The 19757-nt window shown below is 55.1% G+C and overlaps 8 protein-coding genes across 8 annotated transcripts; 2 read left to right on the top strand and 6 right to left on the bottom strand.

Annotated features, from left to right (window-relative positions):
• Positions 1 to 27: 27 nt before the first annotated feature.
• On the bottom strand, positions 28 to 2802 carry BBBOND_0308060 (SET domain containing protein, putative; the record flags this gene model as incomplete). The annotated part of the gene is made up of 4 exons (XM_012913634.1): positions 28 to 636; positions 675 to 835; positions 872 to 1219; positions 1263 to 2802. 4 exons carry the CDS (start codon positions 2800 to 2802, stop codon positions 28 to 30), a joined length of 2658 nt encoding a protein of 885 aa, XP_012769088.1.
• A 428-nt stretch (positions 2803 to 3230) lies between these two features.
• BBBOND_0308050 (hypothetical protein, conserved) lies at positions 3231 to 7643 on the bottom strand (the record flags this gene model as incomplete). The annotated part of the gene is made up of 3 exons (XM_012913633.1): positions 3231 to 3322; positions 3360 to 3869; positions 3908 to 7643. 3 exons carry the CDS (start codon positions 7641 to 7643, stop codon positions 3231 to 3233), a joined length of 4338 nt encoding a protein of 1445 aa, XP_012769087.1.
• Positions 7644 to 8800: 1157 nt separating this feature from the next.
• BBBOND_0308040 (diphthamide biosynthesis protein 2-related domain containing protein, putative) lies at positions 8801 to 10228 on the top strand (the record flags this gene model as incomplete). The annotated part of the gene is made up of 1 exon (XM_012913632.1): positions 8801 to 10228. One exon carries the CDS (start codon positions 8801 to 8803, stop codon positions 10226 to 10228), a length of 1428 nt encoding a protein of 475 aa, XP_012769086.1.
• Positions 10229 to 10636: 408 nt separating this feature from the next.
• BBBOND_0308030 (membrane protein, putative) lies at positions 10637 to 11533 on the bottom strand (the record flags this gene model as incomplete). The annotated part of the gene is made up of 1 exon (XM_012913631.1): positions 10637 to 11533. The coding sequence occupies one exon, from the start codon at positions 11531 to 11533 to the stop codon at positions 10637 to 10639; it is 897 nt and encodes a 298-aa protein (XP_012769085.1).
• Positions 11534 to 11929: 396 nt separating this feature from the next.
• On the bottom strand, positions 11930 to 14265 carry BBBOND_0308020 (tRNA methyl transferase family protein, putative; the record flags this gene model as incomplete). Its single annotated transcript, XM_012913630.1, has 6 exons — positions 11930 to 12138; positions 12173 to 12581; positions 12620 to 12932; positions 12967 to 13099; positions 13137 to 13261; positions 13322 to 14265. 6 exons carry the CDS (start codon positions 14263 to 14265, stop codon positions 11930 to 11932), a joined length of 2133 nt encoding a protein of 710 aa, XP_012769084.1.
• Positions 14266 to 14451: 186 nt separating this feature from the next.
• Positions 14452 to 15056, bottom strand: BBBOND_0308010 (Autophagy-related protein 8; the record flags this gene model as incomplete). The annotated part of the gene is made up of 3 exons (XM_012913629.1): positions 14452 to 14686; positions 14852 to 14957; positions 15017 to 15056. The coding sequence occupies 3 exons, from the start codon at positions 15054 to 15056 to the stop codon at positions 14452 to 14454; spliced, it is 381 nt and encodes a 126-aa protein (XP_012769083.1).
• Positions 15057 to 16178: 1122 nt separating this feature from the next.
• BBBOND_0308000 (WD domain, G-beta repeat containing protein, putative) lies at positions 16179 to 18747 on the top strand (the record flags this gene model as incomplete). The annotated part of the gene is made up of 3 exons (XM_012913628.1): positions 16179 to 16331; positions 16479 to 16637; positions 16675 to 18747. 3 exons carry the CDS (start codon positions 16179 to 16181, stop codon positions 18745 to 18747), a joined length of 2385 nt encoding a protein of 794 aa, XP_012769082.1.
• On the bottom strand, positions 18748 to 19610 carry BBBOND_0307990 (hypothetical protein, conserved; the record flags this gene model as incomplete). Its single annotated transcript, XM_012913627.1, has 4 exons — positions 18748 to 18821; positions 18859 to 18988; positions 19025 to 19250; positions 19285 to 19610. 4 exons carry the CDS (start codon positions 19608 to 19610, stop codon positions 18748 to 18750), a joined length of 756 nt encoding a protein of 251 aa, XP_012769081.1.
• Positions 19611 to 19757: the final 147 nt, after the last annotated feature.

Here is a 19757-nt window from a genome sequence, read left to right as displayed (position 1 = left end):
GGGCGCCATGACTTGCACGGCCGCCCGCTACTTCACCAGCGACATGTATCCCGTGCACATATAGGAGCCGCAGTGGCACACCTCGCGGTTGGCCGAGCCCGCGGACAGCCGGTAGTTGTAGTAGATCTCCTCTCCAGCCGGAATCACCTTCGACGCGTATATGCCGACATGGGCGCCGAAGCCGTCCTCGTCGATGTAGCTAAAGTTGGTAGTGGCGGTGTTGGGGTCGCACGAGTGGTTGATGAAGCGCGCGCAGTTTCCGTAGAAGGTGGAATCGATGATGTGGTTCAAGTCCAGCCTGAACATGTAGATGCTGCCGCACAGCAACCGGTCGTATATCGCCTCGCGGATGTCCGCCATGTGGTCGGAGATGACCACGCCGGCGTACTCCAGAATCAGGTCGCCCTTGTTGATCGTGTCGACCGCGAACAGCCCGTAGCCGTGGATGCGTGACTTGCCAATCATCACCCGCTTGCACTTGGTCAGGAACGGCATCTTCTGGGACAGGCCGAGCACGTGCTTCTGGTCCGCCACGATGTCGGCCAACATGGCCGTTCGGTAGTGGCTGCTCTCCAGGTTGAAAAGTGTGTTGCGCAGCCGCTGCACGTCGATGCTCTCGGGCAGGAACCCGTCCTCCTGAGACGCCATGCACAAACATCGCTAACAAAACCCACGTAATAGTAGTAGCCGTTGCAAGATGCCAAAAAGTTCCCAGGGCTCTCCTTGTACATGACCGTCAGCAGGTCGACGAGGTGGTCCACGTAGTCCTTGTCCTCGCAGATGCTGGCGTCGATGCTGGCGTAGGGGTCCATGAAGATGAGGCGGGATGTACCCTCTGCATGACATTGCGGGAGGAGCGACTGAAACTCACCCTTGCCTGTAGACAGGAAGGCCTTTTGTAAAACAAAAAACTTCTTGGCGATCTGGTTCACGGTTCCAGAGAATTCCAGCTGCATCAGGTCGTCTGCGGACACAACCTTGCCGTAGATGGTGCGGGACTTGTCGGTTTCGTTCAACGGAAGGGTGCCGTCATCGAAAACCCAGTCTCCACGACCGCAAAACTCCATACGCAAGTTCAGGACTCGGGTGGAAAGGATAGCGTCATTCAGGTCGGCGATGGTGATGTATTTCCTCGTGGAGTACTGCACTTGCTGGTGGTACACAACGGGCACGTCGCGCATCTTCAGGCGTGTGAAGGGGGAGTCGAATATCCAGATACCTGCAGGGCACGATGAAGGACGTGAGCGATCGCGGCGACATACCTAGCTCCATGTCCAGGGGAATCGCCGGGGTGCCTCCGAAGATGATGTACTCGTTGAAAACGGTCGGACAAACTGCGTACTTCGAACAGCACAGGCAAATACGTTCAACGGCTTCGGTGCCGTCGCAGTAGACGGAGGACTGAGCTGCATCCACATCAGACGAAGGCGGCTGGGGTGGGCACTCGAACAGCACCAGTCTCCTTTCAATTAGCACGTGGCGTCTAAGCAAGTCGCCCGTCTTCCGTTCACCACCATCCACAGCAGAGTCACGTATAATACATTCCAACACGCCAGAAATGAGCGAATCGGGGCAGTCGATACCCACCAGCTTTTTGATCAAATTGTAAACCCGGCTACTTTCAAAATCAACGGAAGCATAGACGTCATCTTCCACCAACCCGCCGTAGGACGCTATCAGCGACGAGTAGATCTCGCGGAGGGTCGATGGATTAAGGGGATCAGCGCATATGGCATCTATAGGTCGAATCTTGGAGAATGGCTGGCCTCCCTCCACTTCGTCCTTAACATCGTCTCCGCTTTCGGTGGCAACATTTTCGGACACTCCAGTCGAGAACATGCGCGATTCGATGCCGGTGTCTTCGGAGACCTTGGGGAATTTGCGTGGCGGCTCACCATCCACGTCATCCGCGACGTCCTCGTTGTCGTCGTATTGCCCTTCCTGCTCCCTCATATCATCCGTTACGACATCCTTCAGTAGCCTCAGCAATCGGAGCATCCCGTATGTGTCAATGGGCTCGTTGATTATGACGGGGTTCCAGCGGCGGCTGAAGTTGGCCAGGTGGTACACCCCTTGGTGGATCACGCGCTCAGCTATTGCCGAGAGGTGGAACGCGTAGTTCATCTGCGTTCGAGAGATGTAACGCATCTCCAGGTCCATTATGAGACAGCGCAGGACAGAAGAACGGCCTCCGAATGCCGGTGAATTGAATGCTTCCTGTACTGTGGTGACCTTGTGTTCGGACGACTCGGTATCGCCATCTGTGGAGGAGGAGCCCTCTTCGTTCCTGACACCCCTAGTCATCCCGTCTACTGGCCTTAGCGGAGCGGAGTGGGAGAACGACGTGCCCAGAGCGCCAAAGCCGGCGACTTGCTGTTTGAACAACGGGGTGGAAAGAGGCTTGCCCAGACGCGATGACCTCGGGAAGAGGAACGACCACCGGTGTTCCACCAAAACAGTGGGCAGATTAGAATTCGCGGGCTTGCTGCCCAGGTCACAGTCTCCTTCGCCGTCATCGTCCACGCTGTACCTGTCCTCCGAGGTGGCGTCCTTGACCGGGGAGCTCTCCTCGCGGTGGACGGCGGAGAGCCCCGGAGACACGCCCGTCCCGTCACTTTTAACATCTTGGGACTTGGATTGGTGCGCAACACTCACAGATAGCCACGCGGAGGTCTTCGGCGACACTCGACGGCGCATACCGGGCTCATACGCAACGAGGTTGCTGCGCTCGAACCACGAGTAACGCGTCACATTTGTGGTCTCCTCCAAGGGGTACTTTATACACACACCGGATTCACGCATTGTTAACGCAAGGGCGGCGGACGCACGCCTGTGAAAGACGTGCTAGGCGCAATAGACGCGGCTCACATCCGCGGATGAAACGGGCTTCTCGGCCCACTGGGAAGAAGTCTAACGCACGTCAATTTGGTGGCGTGCTTACACGTTATTACTAGAGATAAAACTCCCGATGTTACGGCGGGCACCCAGCCGTCACTACGGTCAAAAGTATACAAGGCAGTAGGGAACCATGCACGCCTAGCTCCGGCGCAGCCGGCAGGCCCCGCCAACCCCCGCGGCCCGAGCGCGCCGCCCAGTACACAATGTGCAAACTTTAATCTCCTGTGTTTGTGATTAGGGATCCTCACTAACGCGCGCTGTCGCGCGGCGTCGAAACCGTGCGGGCGTGTGAGATAAAGTCGGCTACGCTATGTCCATTTTGGCGTCGGAGATCACCGCGCCTCCTTGTTTATGCGCTTACGCAGCAGTATCCTCGACAGTAGGCCTCGTTTTTGCGTCCCGGTGTCTGCTGGCTGCGCAGAGGCTGCGGGAAAATGAGCGGTGGCACTAGCAAAACTTACGTGACGCGCCTTTCTGGAGAGAAGGGGCTTCACCATCCTGATGTTCGGCGAAGTCAGATGACTCTGTGCGGTTCCGTCCGGTGCTGGCTGTGTCTTGACTTAGACGCTGGCTAGCACTCTTGGGCATCAGTGCATCGACTGTATGCTGCCTAGACACGTTTGTAGCATCCGGCGCGTGTTCTGGGTCGCCCACTCGCGCGCCATGTAAGGCGCCGTCAAACTGAGCCTCCATTTCCTGGCCCGCGTGTGGGACGGCGTTCGCCCATCCCACCGTACCACCCAGGACGTCCAGGTTGCGCTCGGACGTGCTCTGTATAACAATGGCAGACGACCGCTTGCCGTGGACGGTCAGTTTTAGTAGAACTGGCGCGCCTGGAAGCGTCGGAATCTCCTCCGCCACCACCCGCGTTGCGTCTATGTCGAACACGTTTGCCGGAGTCTCCAGAATCAGGCGGTCTTTTTCGTAGTCGAACCTGACCGTACATAAAGTCGATATGGCGTTCTTCTTAGCTGCAGAAATATGAGCAATACGGACACAGAAAACCCACAAGTCACGATGTATACAGTAGCTGAAAAACCATCCTTAAGCTGCTTGTCAACCAAGTGGCGGAGCGGGCGAGGCCGATCCTCGATGTTGTCCTCGCTATATTTTGTCTTCTTCTTCTTTTTCTTTTTCTTGTCTTTCTTCTTCTTTTTCTTTTTCTTGTCGTCGCCGCTATCGCTGTCGCCTTCGTCGACCTGTTTTTCAGGGGTGGAGGGCTCCTCATCCGGGACGGGTGGAATATCGGTTGGATCACCTTCCTCCTCTTTGGCTTCGGGTTCCGCTTCAGCCTTTTCTTCCGGTTCATCCAAAATGTCATCTTCAGGTTCCGATTTAGGTGCCGGCTCTTCGGTTTCTGGTTCCACTTCAGCAGGTTCCTCCGGTTCACCCGAAGAGCTATCCACATGTTCAGGTTTAGGCTCGTCCTCTTCAGCTATGGGTTCCATCTCAGCAGGTTCTTCAGGTTTGTCCATATCCTCATCCTCAAGTTCGGATTGGGAGGTTTCAGCTATGGGTTCCATCTCCGCAGATTCTTCCGGAATGCCCATATATTCATCCTCAAGTTCATATGGGTATGCGTCTGCTTCCTGTGCGGCCTCCATTTCATCCGGTTCTTCTGGGATGCCCATAGCCTCATCCTCAGGTTCAGATGGGGACGTATCCGCTTCAGGTACGGGTTCCATCTCAGCAGGTTCTTCTGGAATGCCCATATACTCATCCTCAAGTTCATATGGGTATGTGTCAGCTTCCTGTGCGGTCTCCATTTCATCCGGTTCTTCTGGGATGCCCATAGCCTCATCCTCAGGTTCCAATGCGGTTTCCGATACAGTCCCGGTACCCAATCGTGACACGGCTTCCGCCTCTGAACTGGAAGTCGGCTGATCTTCTGGAGTAGATTCGTGCGGCGACAGAAGAGCTTCGTCAGGTACCTCGGACATCTCTGCAACTTCCTCAGATGACACATGCGGCGAAGGAACACGAGATGAGACACCGGTCCTTGCACTGCTAGCGACGCGACTAACAGCGTCCGACTCGCCAGAACGTTCGCTTTCGCGTTTTTCTGGAATTGTTAAGCCGACATATCCCGACAGCAGGTCATCGGATACAGCTATCGACCGACGACCAGCGGCAAGAAGGGCACCGTCGCTGTAGCCCCGCAGCATGGATTCGGTTGTGTACGTTTTACCAGGTTGCTGGGTATACAGGCGCCAGATCCGTTGGAAATCGGGCGCGTCTAGGCCATCTTGACGCGGTGTGGGAACAGTTCCCTCGCTGGATGAAGGAACTTCCTCAGAGTCGATCATTGATTGGGCTCTGGAAGACATAGCTTTCTCGGATTCTACCATCGATTGAGCTCTAGAAGACATAGCTTTCTCCGATGCAGCTATTGACTGGGTTCTAGATGGCGTTCTTGAGCTTGAGATGGACGGCTGCTTGGAAGAAGTCTTCGAAGAGAGAGGCACTTCCTCATCGGCAATGTCAATCTCACTTTCAAACACCGAAGGCGCCATCCAACTGACACTCCTCGACGATGTTTTAGCAATCGACACGTAATCTGCAGGACTATCGCTTGGTACAGGTTCATCAGTATCCATTGGAATGGAGGCTGTTCCAGCGTGTGAGTGATCGTCCTGTTGTGTCCTGCCAGTAACGGAAGTGCGCACAGACCTATCATCGCTCTTTAAGGAAGGCGCACGAGAAGCCGACGCGGCGGACACAGAAACATGTTCTGGCGACTCAGAACCAATCTCGGATTTCACCTCGTCTGAAACATGTGAAGCTGTAGGGGAAAGCGTAGGGGCTTCCTCAAAGTTCACTTCTGCGAATGGGCCACGCATAAATCGGGGCATTAAGATCTCTTCCGTTACACCAGTTACCCCTGACCGCACCCACAGCGTAGGCGGCTTTATCTCGGGGGCCGATTCAAGGGCATCCCGCAGCGACCCAGCGCCATGCGTAGCGGGACGCCAGGAGCGCATTACTTCGGCAACCGAATCTTCAATCAATTCGGCTGCGATGTTCATCGGCTCCCGTACATCACCTGGGCGTACCACATCACCGTGCACGGGCGATGCGTCGTCATCGCTGTCCTCGAACAAATCGCCATCGCTATCCTCAGCTAGTGAACACAACATGGTCATCTTCCTGCCGAATTCAGCTTCTTCTTGTCCAATCGACTTCGACGAGATCATCCTCGAGATCTCGATGTTGGACGGCATCTCCTCATCCTGTCCAGACGCAATGCCATCCACGTCTAGAGTAGGCGCATTCAAACCCATGACGAATTCCGGCATATCCGGAACCGTTTCCCATGGTAGATCACGCTTCCACGACTTTTTGATTAGTTGCGATACATCCTGCCCTCTGCCCACCGCGTCACGCAGATGCTCCGAGCCGGGACCAGCAGTAGCTCTCAGTTTCTTAGCGCCAACAAAGTTGTTTGTGCTGTCCAGAGCACGACGTATATCGTACCGCATGCGGAAAATGTTACGCGCCTGCCCTTCAGCAACCGGCATCACCTCGCTTTCCAAGGCTTCAGCCAAAGCAGGCGGCAGCATCGGCTTTTTCGCCACATCCATAGCGGCGCCCAATGCCTCAGCCTTGGCCACGACTTTTGACCCGTATGGATCATCGGCGTCGTGCCCTTGCGGCAAAACCTTGCGCAGAAGAGATTTGGGGATCGCCAAGACGGGCGGGGCGTCATCCGTGGGCGGCGGGACTGTGCTACTGAGCGCTGCTTGTGAATGCTGCGCCGGCGTGCGACCGGGCAGCACTCCTCTCAGGAGCTCAGCTGCTGACGCATCGACGTCCTCGAGGTGGGTCACATTCGCACGGAGCCGCCGCGTTGCATTATCGGACGGAGTGGCATCGTCCTTTTTGCCACCCAAACTTGATGCGCGCTGCCGAAGCCGCTCGCCCAAACGGCTGTCGGAACGACGGAGTGTTCCCTGTGACGTTTCTCTGCTGGCTGCAGATTCTTGCGATTTGTCTTGGGCACGGCGCCTGAGACTGCGCATCGTGCCGAACAGGCTGCGAACGGGCGACCTTTTGGGTTTCTCATATTCAGTTTCGCCTTGAGAAAGTTGCAGTCCGGCATCCTCGTGCGTGTCGCTAACCACGGACGTTGTGTCCTTGGGTAGAAATCCTAGTTGCGGTCTCACGTACGTCATGCCAGATGCATGCTTGTCAATGGCCTCCTGAAAATCTTCCGCTTGGCACGGAGAATCATCTGCCCCGGTGGTTTGCAGCTTGGTGACTGCGCTGCTGGGCTTCCATGTGTACTCCGCTCTGTTGAGCTCGGGACCCAACATGCCAAACAGACTGCGGGGCTCCACCTTCTCCAGGGTGACGTGTGGTGGGTACCCCCCACCGTCACCAGTCCAAATGGAATCATAGCCATCATCTTCACGATCGTCCGAGATGTAATTATCGTAGTCGCAGCATGAGAAGTCCTTTGACGTCTCCACTGAGCTTGAACTGGCTGCCGTCGCCGCGTCGTACGCATCGACTATACCACCAAAGGCGTCCTTACCGTAGGCGTCGAGGACGTCCTCGAACGCCTCCCATGAATCAATCGCGCCGGCATTTCTCAAGCGTGGCTTGTACGCGGCCGGGGGAGGAGGACTGACCGAAGACGCACGGTAGAACACCTTCCGCCTTTCGGGATCAACGACATAGTCGCACCGATGCGAGTGGACGTACGGCGACGAGGAGCGCATATAAGGCCCGCCATAGCGGGCCATTTTTCATCACGTAATGCACCGTAAACTGTGCATTCGACGCCTCGATACGGGTAGCGGTCGACACATCGTCCACTAGACTCCCCTTTATCCTCCACACGGAGACACTATGTCCACAGACATGTATATATTGCTGTGAAAATGGTCGCCGGTTGTCTTACGCGAGTCCTGCAGCTACAACGAGTCTTCCCACTTGAGCGTATACAAGGCAAGGTGTATACGTAAGAAGGTGCCCTAGGTGGCTGCACATCGACGTCAAAGGGTAACAGAATGTTACAAAACATATAAACAGAACTTATATGTGCTCTATGCTGCGTAGCTTCTTGGTGCGCGCGCGAATTCAGCATGCGCACTGCGCCGACGGCCTGCCGCGCTGTACGCACTCGTCGGAAAAGAAGCGAACATAAAACGGCGGCTACGCGCCGCCATTCCACTTTGTCGTGGAAACGCTTATATTTTGTCTTAGACACCGCCTGCACCGCTGAACAATCGGCAAAAGTTACGGCTGTGCGCAGGCCATGCCGGCGATTCGAGTATTGTCTACGGCAAAATAAATCGCCCCTAGAGAATCCACGGGACACACATCTCAGATGTGCAATGCAATTCGCGTGCATTATATGTCCGTTGCGGCGCAGCGCTCACGGCTATTCCGAGCTGAAGTTGCATTGCTGGCCCCTGGTCGCTACCCATGTCGGAAACAGTGCTGCCCAGCACCTAGACATAGAACTTCCGATGAAACACCATTGCGTATTTCATAGTTCCGCAGTATTGACACGCTGTATGTTATTAAAATCCCCCCGCATTGTGCCGTGACGCGCAATGGATTCAGGGCGGGGTATCCCCGCAGGGAAAAACCATGCACAGCGGCGTCAATGCAGACCCAAGCTACAGAATACGCTTTTGTAGAACAAATAAAAGGTCGTTGGCGCCTCTTATCCCAGGCATGTTCCCGAACGGGGATTGTCTATTGGCACATCCAACGCAACTCATGTGTATCTTGTGATAGGCCGCAGACAGCACCTTTGTTAAGAGAATTACAATTTGTACCGTCGAGTGATCAATCGAGTATTGTGAATGACGCCGAGTGAGCCACATAACGGCGCCGCGAAGCAAACGGCAGTTACGCCATAAGGTTGCCGCTGGGCGTCTAAGTGGAAACCATGGATCTAAACGTAGTGGATTCTGCCCCTTCGGGCAATAAGGAGACGGCTGCGGAGGCCGACTTCATGGACCAGATTGTGAAGAAGGCACTGCCGTCGAACTACAACTTCGAAATCGCAAAGAGCGTCGCCAAGGTGCGACAGCTACGCGCAAAAAAGGTTGCGCTACAGATGCCCGAGGGGCTGCTCTCCTGGGGGTGCGAGATCGCGGACATACTCAAGTTCTTCTGCGAGTCTATAGACGAGGTCATTATCATGGCGGACGTGACCTACGGCGCCTGCTGCATCGACGACATCACCGCGCAGGCCATCGGCTGCGACCTCATCATACACTACGGCCACTCGTGCCTCGTGCCAGTCACCTCGGTCACCGTGCAGTGCCTCTACGTGTTCGTCGAAATCAACTTCTCGCCGCACTACCTCGCCAAGGCGATCACGCAGGTGTTGAAGCCGCAGGACAAGGTATTTCTCATGGGGACCATACAGTACTCGAACGTGCTGCGCGAGGCGGCGGCCATCATCGACGAAACTGGGCACTTCAGCAACAAGGTGATTGTGCCGCAGGTGGCCCCGCTGCTACCGGGTGAGGTGCTGGGATGCACGTCGCCGGTGCTGCACGGTTGCGAGTTCAAGCGAAATGAGAGGGCCACATCTATTGTCAACGGTGGGGACTGCGCCTGTCGGAGCAACACGGATGCTGGCAGCCGCTGTTGCATGGAGCCGCCAGCAGCGGCAAACGGTGGTCACGCTTCCGCCGATGCGCATCTCAATGCTAACGGCCAATCGGATCCGGCGATCGTGGATCATTCGGGCGAAGGGGGCGAACGAACGATAGTGTTCGTCGCCGATGGCAGGTTTCACCTGGAGAGCGCCCTGATACAGAACCCTGGCATACGTGCGTACCGCTTCGACCCGTTCAACAAAACGATATCGGAGGAGTCATACGACCTCGACACTCTGCACTCGACGAGGGGCGACGCAATACAAAGGGCGAAGAGCGCGAAGTCGGTGTGTCTGGTGCTCAGCATGCTCGGCCGCCAGGGAAACATCAACATCCTCAAAAATCTCACCAAGATGCTGGAGACGGCCCAAATCGAGTACCACATCAGACTGCTTTCGGAGATCACACTGGACAAGTTGGCGCAGCTCGACGTGGACGCGTACATACAGATCGGGTGCCCCAGGCTGTCGATCGACTGGGGTGCAGGGTTCGGGAAACCGCTGCTGAACCCGTACGAAGCGTACGTCGCGTACAACAAGGAGGTTTACAAGAGCACATATCCCATGGATTACTACTCCAACGCGGGAGGGCAGTGGTCTAACTACACGGCGAACCGGAAGGGTGCGCCCCCTGTCGACAGCAAGGAGGCCATACGGCGGATGCTGCAGCAGCGAGCACGTGCTAAACACATAGAGTACTCGCAGTAGGCGCGGCCCCAACATCGTATTCAAATCACAAATGGATATCGGTTGCTAATTAATCGAGGTCGTGGTTGTGGTTCACTCGGTGGTGACTCCTGTTGTTCACAAAGGTCCATCAGTGCTGCAGACGTCTCACTAACCGTAGTTGGAATGCTCCACTCCGGGTTGTGATGAGCGAACAGAGTCTTATACTTGCTGCGTATGACGGCTGGCGGTGATAGGAGACGGTGCCTTTTGTGCAACCGCGGTTGCGCACAACACCATCCCGATGCATATCATCACGCACCACGAGAACGTGGTAGTGCATTAGCCCGTGCGTGTGTTATACACTAGAGCATTACATTATGCGTTGTAGGCAAAACCAGGCGCAGCGCTTGGCGGAAACGATGCATTGGCTGCGCCATGGCCGGCTCCCTATCCATTTAGTTCGTAGATGCTCCTCATGAGACCCCAGTAGTTATCGTTCAGGCAGTAGCTTGACGCACCTTTAGGTTTCACCAGTTGGGTCACCGACGGTATGCTCTTGGAGTCAAGTGTGAAAAGCGAGATTATGTTTCCATAGCGAGTTTTCTCAAGCACAACGTAGGTCTTCACAACATCAGAATTCACCATCACCACAGTTTGCCCGTTATTAGTAACCACGGTGCAGAACAATGCATCCGGCGCTTTGGGTTCGAAGGCCGAATAGATATTTCCATTGGCGATCGTTCTTACCTTGGAGTTATCGGGTCTTTGTTCGGGATTGAATTTGATACAACGTTTTCCTTTGTGCAAATTTGTCAGACGCAGATCCTTGGTGACGTCTTCCAGGGTGGTGACACTAGTTTGGCCTCTCACGTGTTCGCTAATAATAGGGATCCTCGTTTCTACTATGCCCATATGGTGATCATATGGATCTTGATCTGGAACATTAGGTACGTCCGGTTGCGGGTTAGAAGCTCTTCTTTCTCGCGGGAAGCCGGCTCTAGCAGGCTGTTGAGGACCATTTTTCCCGGGCGCTTGATCCCTTCCAGGTACCGGACCGTCAGCCTTCTCTATGACTGGAAGCATATCTGCATCTTGTATGGGATGGTCTGATTTGTCTCGAAGCCGTTCGTGACCTTCAGGTTGTTCAGCAAGTGGCATGGGTACGACTTCAGAGCCAGGGTCGCTGTTGTCAAATGCGCTGACAGTATCCGAGTCCATTGGAGAGTCACTTTTAGTGAAATGTACAATGAGATAGGCTACACCGCCTACTAAGGCTCCCGCTAATAATGCGAGGATCGCTATCTTGGCCCAGTACGCGCGACGTGACGACCTTTCATTGTCCATTGTGCCCGTTGAAGAAAACAAGGTTGTGCAACAGCAGCTTCAGTTGTTTACGGGGCTCTCCGTATGATTCGAAGGTTTCTGACCTCACAAATTAGTGCGGAAACAAGCATCGAATCACACTCGGTTCCAATGTTTAGCCGAAGATACAATCGCTCAACGGACATGCCACTGTAACGTGAAGCGCAGTACGTCACAGCGGTTTCTGGCACTTGCCCCTCGATACGTAATTTGAAATATCGGCAAATCGCTCTTCTATAAAATTTTGCAGTATTGTTTTATAGTAATAAGTAATGTGAATCACCGATGCGACTAGGAAAATATTTCTCGTGCGCAGACAAGAATTTTCTGCGCAACCTGATTCAAAAGGAGTCTAACTGGCTGGAAAATTCCTAACCGTTAGATCACACTAGCCACCATCTTTCCCGCACCGATGCACTCGTCGCCTGCATAAAATGCGGCGTACTGGCCGCTCGCTACTCCAACGTCTGCGCGGTAAAGGTTGACCGACGCGCGGGTAGGATTCTTGGGATCGTCGAACTCGATAACGCCCCGTGAAAACGACGGAGAGTGGCGCAGCTTCAGGGCCAATATGGGTGCACCTACGCCTACGGGGTATTGTGCAAAAAATTAAACTCCTACCTTCGCATGTAATGTGCCTCGAATAGTCTGGCACCGTCCACGTCAAATCGCTTATCTCGAAACGGCGCCGCACGCCGCCTTCTGTCACGTACCTTCCGCAGTGATAGCTCGAGGTTACGTACAACGTATTCGTCGCCACGTCCTTACGGACCACGTACCGGGCGCGGTGGGTCTCGCGCACCGAACTTAGGTACTCTGCAATGCCCTCCCGCTGACCCACCGTGAAGTGGTACAAGCCCGGGTGTTCTCCGATGCATTCACCGCTATCGCAGTCCACTATGGGCCCTGGCATCTGACCCAGGCGCTCGGCCAGGAACGAGTGGACGTCCACCTTGCCTAAAAAGCAGAGGCCCACTGAGTCTTTGCGGGCGTGGTTCGTGAATCCTAGCGTGCGGGCGATCGCTCTCACCTGACCCGTGTAGAATGAGTTTGGGTGGGGACGCTTACCTCGACCTTAAGCAGCCGACAGAGAGGGAAGATGACCTGCTGCAACTGACGTTGGGTCAAGCGGCTGAGAAAGTACGTCTGGTCCTTCTTGAGATCCTTGCATAGCTGCAGTCGAGTGATGCGTTCGCCGCATGATTTGGGTGTGGCGTCAGGACCGCAGCTCGGATGGTCGATTTTAGACACGTCTTCAACCACGGACGCGTAGTGGCCTGAGGCGACGTGACTAAAGCCCCATCGCGTAGCATAGTCTGCAAACGCCCCGAACTTTATGAACTCGTTGCAGCAAATGTCGGGATTCGGGGTCTCGCCCAGTCTGAACACCATGAAGAGCAGACACAAAGACATACCGGGTGCCCTCAACGTATGGGCGTAGTACCTGCTCGTGATAGAGGTCCTGGAACGGTAGTATATGTAGCGGTACATCCAGCGTAGAGCACACGTTCATGGCGTGGTCGACGTCAGTAGCCCATTCGCAGTTTCCTGGGACGTCATTGTCGATTTGCACTGATGCACGAACCCGTATCCTCGGCCTTCTCTACGCCCCAGACCTTCAGGTAGAACGCTTCCACGTCGTAGCCGCGGGACTTCAACAGCCACAACGCCACGGACGAGTCCACCCCGCCGCTCAACAACGCCGCCACCCTGAACGGACATGTAGAGATTATGTGCAGGCGGGCATGCTGCTACCGCACGCAAACTCACCTTTTAGCACTCCTTTTACTGATGCGCCTTTGCGGTTTATTCACGATCTTCAGTCGATCAGACTGCGACCGCACCTCGGACTTTATGTGGTTCAAGATTGTGCCCACTCCGTCGCGTTTCATGAAACCCAGGCCGGCGAGCGTTGACTCATGACCGACATCGCGCGCCTGCATGCCAAGCACTTCAGTAGAGTGCCTAAGCTCCACGGAATCGAGGATGAGCGCCAAGGTTGCCTTGGTTATGAGCGAGTCAGACGTCCCGTCCACATGCACCACACCGTGGTTGTCCACATAGACAGCGACATAAATAGACGACACACAGCCAGGTACCAGGTTGTAATCTACCTCACATGGAGGCGGGAACAGGATATAGTTGCGGGAGGTGCTAGACACCTGCCCAGAATCAGGCATACGAAACCGCTTGCTCTCAGACAAGCTCAGTGGCGGCTCCCGCAATACTGATGGTTCCGGCGCTCCTTTGAACAGGCTAGCGCCATGAGTTGCCAGTATCTGCACCCTTTCGCGATGATCGCTCGCTCCAGTAAGCTGCTCGCTTAACGATTTTATCCGTTCGCGTGTCGATGCGATGGATTCCGTAGACGGTGCATCGACTCCAACATCACGGGGATCTTCCACTAAACATCCTTCGTCGCCATAGGCATCAATAGCTCTTCTAATTATAGTTTTACCGCAGAAGGCGCCCGAATTCGCCAGGAATGCGCAGTGATCGCGCACACCCGTAACAGTCGCGCCATCGCACCTCTGCAAGGATGACAACGGCGCGAATTGCGATTTTATATTGCGATGTGCATGATTATGAGCGGCTCTACGCCTATTACCAACCTCCGTAGCGCCCAAAACGCCGATGTGTAACCGCGATGGCGAAACAGACAGGCAAACAGGGAAGATATAGAGCGCAGCGAACGCTACAACCGCCACAAACATCACATGCCAACCTTTATGGTGGCTGGATGCCACTAGGGCGAAATGAACACTAATGTGGCCGACCTCGAAAACGACACGGAACTGAGCACGTTGGGATGATACAATGGGGTATGTGTTTAAATCTTGTTGTTTTCAGGAATAAACAGACGTGTATACCCATCTACAAGGGCGGTGATGGCAACTGCATCAGCCCAGCGTGTTCTCGTTAGCGTAGGTCATGTAGAGGACACCCTCCTCCGAGCGGTGCTTCTGGAACAGCTCGCCCATCAGCGCCTGCGCCATCGGGATTATCCCTCCCACGTAGAGGTACAGAGCTGCGTTCTTCCCAACGTACTCGGGCTTTTCGATGTTCTCGGTGACCAGGTGCTTCTGCAAGATGTACTTGAACTCGGCATACATCATGTTGGCCGGCACCAGAAACCTGAACACAATGAAGATCTGACTTTTAATTTCGATGCATACGCATACAGAAAACAACCAAAGTGGATGTTATGTGGTCCGTTACAGAGCAACAGAGGCTTATGCAATTAGGCACGCAAGTGCGTTGCAGCACCCGTATAGGCCCATGAGTAAAGGCGTAACCTACTTGGACTTGTCAATGTGGAGCGTGCTGAACTTTTTAGCGATGCAGATAACGGGGATGCGATTGTGAAAGCGCGCGCGGAGGTTTGCGATCTCAAACTGACGTTCAGCTGTAGGTGCATGAGAGTGGGAATAATGGAGGCACGATTGGCGCGTGGATTTGACTTACCTAACGAGTCAGGAGAATCAGTCTCGCTTCTATCTGCCATTCTGGACTACCTCGCGCCAAACAGTCTCGTAGAAGGAAATATGAAATCAGTGCTTCCAGAGGCACCCTTTGAGGGCGGCTGCCATCTAGACCAGCGTGAACCGGTCGACAAATCACGTAACGATCAAACTATTTGCTACTCTGGGGGATTCCATTGACTTGTCAAACTGCTAGAGTTACGAAAGCGGCGACTCCAGCAGATGAAACAGTCAGTTGCAAATCCCTTCTTCCTCCGCACATACGCAGACAATATTAGAATTGGCCGTACAACGGCCGGTGTACAGGTAGAATTGTTCGCTTCAGTTTACTGTGGCTCTGGGAGACGCGTGTCTGCAGGCAGTATCGGGGGTGCACCTGTTACACATACACCTCGACATACAGCGTACACGCAGCCTTCCAGCTGCAGCGGTTTGTGCGCTAAGTAATGTGGAATCGGAACACCCGCTACACATCGGTAGCATCAGTAATGGGTCGCTGAGCGGCAGTACTGTGTAGAAGTGATTCCCTCTATCCGGCTTATCAGCGATTTGTTGTTGGCAATTTAGCGGATTTTCGCATTTGAAAGCCACAGGTGGAACAGCGATTCAGCTTCAACGCGGCTGGGAAGCCGTGAAAACGGCCAACGTTACCTAACCCAAACGACCTGCGGGTTCGCCTTTAGACCCGAAATAATCACACCCCTGGAAACGCGGCATCAGAAGCGCTTCAAAACACTATGCCGAATATGTAGTGGAAGGCCGAGGTGCGGTGTTGCGGAGCAGGTTACGGCGGCTATTGCGGCAGCTGCCGCTGTGAGCCAAGGAGTTTCAACATACCGACTACCATGGGTGTTCGCACATAGCTGTTATCTATTAGCACGCTTCGATAAAATGATAGCCGGGTGGTGTACCGTGGGATGCCGGCGCCCTTGGAGGGCAATCGCGGAAGGCCGCATCCGCGGGAGTCGCGCTCCGAGCCGACGGTAAGGCGCCCGAGCGTTACAACATATCGCACAACATTATCGCAACTTAAGAGAATCTGGGCAGTTGGGAACGCAATCTTTCACCATGAGGAAGCAGTAGACGGCGATCGTTTCCGGGTGACGCTCGGACGTGGATGGTACCCAACCGCTATTAGCCCAAACATGGCTCACCAACTCTCGCTGGTGAGCATCTACGACTCCACCACCTCCAGCGTGAACGCCGTAGCGTTCTCGCCATGCGGGCAGTACATCGCGGCGGCAAGGCAACCCTTCGCTGTCGAGATTTACAACGTCGAAACCAGAGTGCATATAACGGTAAGTCGGTGAAGCAAGTGGCGTGGCAGCGGTGGAATCACATCACTATGTGTACATGAAGGGAGGTGTAGGCAGTTCACGGCCGTATGTGATGTGATCCTACCTTTTACACAGCCCAGCCGCGATACCGCAGCTCATCGAATGCAGTCGCTACGCGAGTCGGACGAGCACGCGGCGATACGAACGATCATCTGGATACCCAAGACTGACGGCTTGGTCGGGAAAACCCTCAGCGGGTACCGAATTATCACCATTGGCTTGCACGCCGTCATCACCGACTGGGACCTGGAGCTTCTCCTGCCAGTGGTAGGTGCCACACGGTGTGTAATGTCAAGTGATGCAGAGGTCGTGTTGTTCCTACGGAGGAGCCATATTCTCGGCTGCGCTGACGCAGTGTGGTACAAGGGTCCTTATCGCATGTGACGATGGAAGAGTCCGGGCATTCCGGCTCTGGAGCTCAGACGACAGGCACACCAGGGACCCGGAACTTGAATTCGATAAGGTGTACGCCTGTCACACCAAGAGCATACTGAGCGTGTGCGCGCTACCTGATGGGTCGTTCTTCTGCGGGACTGCGGATGCCATCATCTTCAGGCATGGCCCGTCTTCCGAGGCGCCGGCCACCAAAATAAAGGTGCCGGGGCTGAAGAAGCAGGGGCCCCCTGTCTCCAAAAAGAGGAAGACGGGCAATGCAGATTCCGAAGCAGAAGCGGAAGCGGAGACGGATGCTGCTGCCGAGGAGAACCGGCTAGCGAACACCGCAGACGACCAACAGGAGCCGCAAATATGGGCGCTGGTGTTCATAGAGAAGCACCAGATGCTAGCCAGTGGGGATTCCGCCGGCAACGTTATCCTATGGGATGTGAAGACCTGCACTATGCACAAAATGTTCACGCAACACTGTGCTGACGTGCTGTGTCTGGCCGTCGGTGCCGACGGCGACACGCTCTTCTCCGGCGGCGTGGACACGCAAATTACGGTCTACGCCTACAACGAGAGGAACTACCTGAAGCAGAATGCCCCTGCCGGGTGGAGTGCCAACGGGGTCAAGTATTACCACAAGGGCGACGTGAGGTGCTTCGCAGTGCACCCGAACGACGACCGGATAGTTAGCAGCGGCAGCGACGGCATACTCACCATATCCAGAGGGCTCAAGCACCAGAACAACAAGAGGTGCAGGACCAACCTCATACTGCTCAACATCCCGAGCTGGGTGGGCTCGCCAGTGGTCATGAGCAAGGACAAGACGCTGGCGCTGTGCCGGTACCGGGACCACTGCGACCTGTGGTACGTGCCCAGGGAGTCGCCGGATGATACCGAAATGCCGTACAAGCTAGCCGCCATCAAACTCAAGCGGGAGGGAGGGCAAATCGTCGCGGCGCAATTGTCGCCGGACGCAAGTGTAATGGCAATCGCCAACCAAAAGCATATGCGGTTACTACGATTTTGTGCCGAAAATCTGGAAATAAGGTCCAGTGACCAACAGGTGCAAGAAATGATTGTCCACGCGATGCATTTCGTGTCCAACACCGAACTACTACTGTCGCACCTCGAAAAGGGTGACACCAAGTTCCGCCTGTCAAGGTTCAATGTCGAAACCGGGGAGATGCGCCAATTGCAGCACCACATCAGCGACCCCATCATAAAGATCGACGTTGCGCGATTCAACCTCGACGAGAAGCTGCAACGCAGACTGATCACGTTGTACAGCCTGGAGGGGTTCGTGTACCTCCTCGACCTGGAAACCGAGACGATACACGAGCTGCCCAGGTTTGAAAACGGATACAGGGTGGTATCCACCTGTGCGAGCCCCGATTTCAAGTACCTCGCGGTATTTTCCAAGGGCTCGCTCTACTACTTCTACAACGTGGAAATGCGCACCATCATCGCATACGACGGCGAGACCATACACAGGGTCCCGAATAGGATCTGCAACAGCAACGTGCAGATATACAACGCAATTTGGTACAATAAGGACCAGCTGAATCGCATCTTCATTCAGACTTCCAACAACCTGTACGCCATAAAAATCGAGGAGGAGCTGTTCGGCGTCGAGGGGAAATCGAACCGGGAAAAGCCGGCGACCGAAAACGCCAGGATTAACACGCGACAGAAGATTTACATCGGGCCGAGGAAATTTAGTGACGCACCCTGTATCAAGAAGTACCTGCACCAACCACCGGCGCTGTTCAGGGCGTCGCTCCAGCACCTGAAGCAGCTCAAGAGCGCGGAACCGGAGGACGATGCTGAAGTGGCACAGCAGCCTCTGGCGATCGGGAGGTACCTGGGGATCAACAAGTCGAAGTTCCTGGTGCACATGGAACTGACGGCCGCCGAAGGGGGCCTGAAGATTATCGCCTTCTACATGGCGCCGCCGCACAATAGCATATTCCACAGGAAACGATACGGAACGTGATTACACTAATTTGTCCAAATGCTTGTCTACTAGTGAACTTATGCGGCTCCGGAGCGCCTCCTGGAGGTCGGCCGCTGCGAGGTGTTGGCGGGGCGACATCAAGCAACTCACCAGCGGCGGCGTCTTTGTTCTTCTCCAGCATCTCGGCCAGCTCGACCACTATGCGGTCGCGCCTCACGCGTGACTCGACGGACTGCATGAAGCTCTCGTCTAGTTTCATGGACTCTATCTCCATGCGGCGCTGCACAGGTTACCGGCGCCGTTGGGGGCCACCCACCTTTAGGCACACGGCTGTGGCCCACGCCACTGCGATACCGCTGAACTGCGCGGCGTCCACGGACAACAGGCTCGTGAACCGTTTCCTGGCGCACGTGACGAGGCAGCTGGTGCCCATGATTTTCTCGTTGGTGATGCGGCCTGCCATCAGATGTGCATGCATTATCCGGGAAAGCCTACCTATCGTGCTGTAAAGCTCGCGCTCTTTGAATATTACGGGCTTGTTTCTGAACAGTGTCGACATCTCATTCTGCGCCGTACCCAAATATAGCGTCCGACTGGCACTCGACGATGGTACGGACTCGACAGCGGTTGTAGGCCCGGCGGGCAGCCAAGTCGGAGCGCGGAGTGACGTTATCACCGCGCATCCCCACGAAACACGCAGGTGATGTGCTGCCAGGCGTTTCTGCCGGGCTCATGCTGCCGCGGAGCATCTTGAACGCCTCGGCGATCCTGCTGGGATGCTGCAATGACGAGCAACGCAGCGAAATGGATCCCGCCTTGCGCAACACATCCTTCACGATGAGGCAGTACGACAAGTAGCTGCCGCTGAGCGCAATCCCCAGGTAGCGGTCGAGCGACTGCATTGCGCCGCGGTTCACAGGGCGTTAGACACGTCACGCCAGCCCGGTGGACTACCGGTTACACATCGTGCGATAACAGCATGGAAGGCAGACACACCGCCAATTATGATATGTGGAGATTTAAAATATGCGCCACTTGTCGCGCTTGGT

Source organism: Babesia bigemina (genome assembly GCF_000981445.1).
Source record: "Babesia bigemina genome assembly Bbig001, chromosome : III".
NCBI classification, from domain to species: Eukaryota; Apicomplexa; class Aconoidasida; order Piroplasmida; family Babesiidae; genus Babesia; species Babesia bigemina.
The sequence above is the reverse complement of the archived record's forward strand: the minus strand, read 5'-3'. Positions and strand labels throughout refer to the sequence as shown.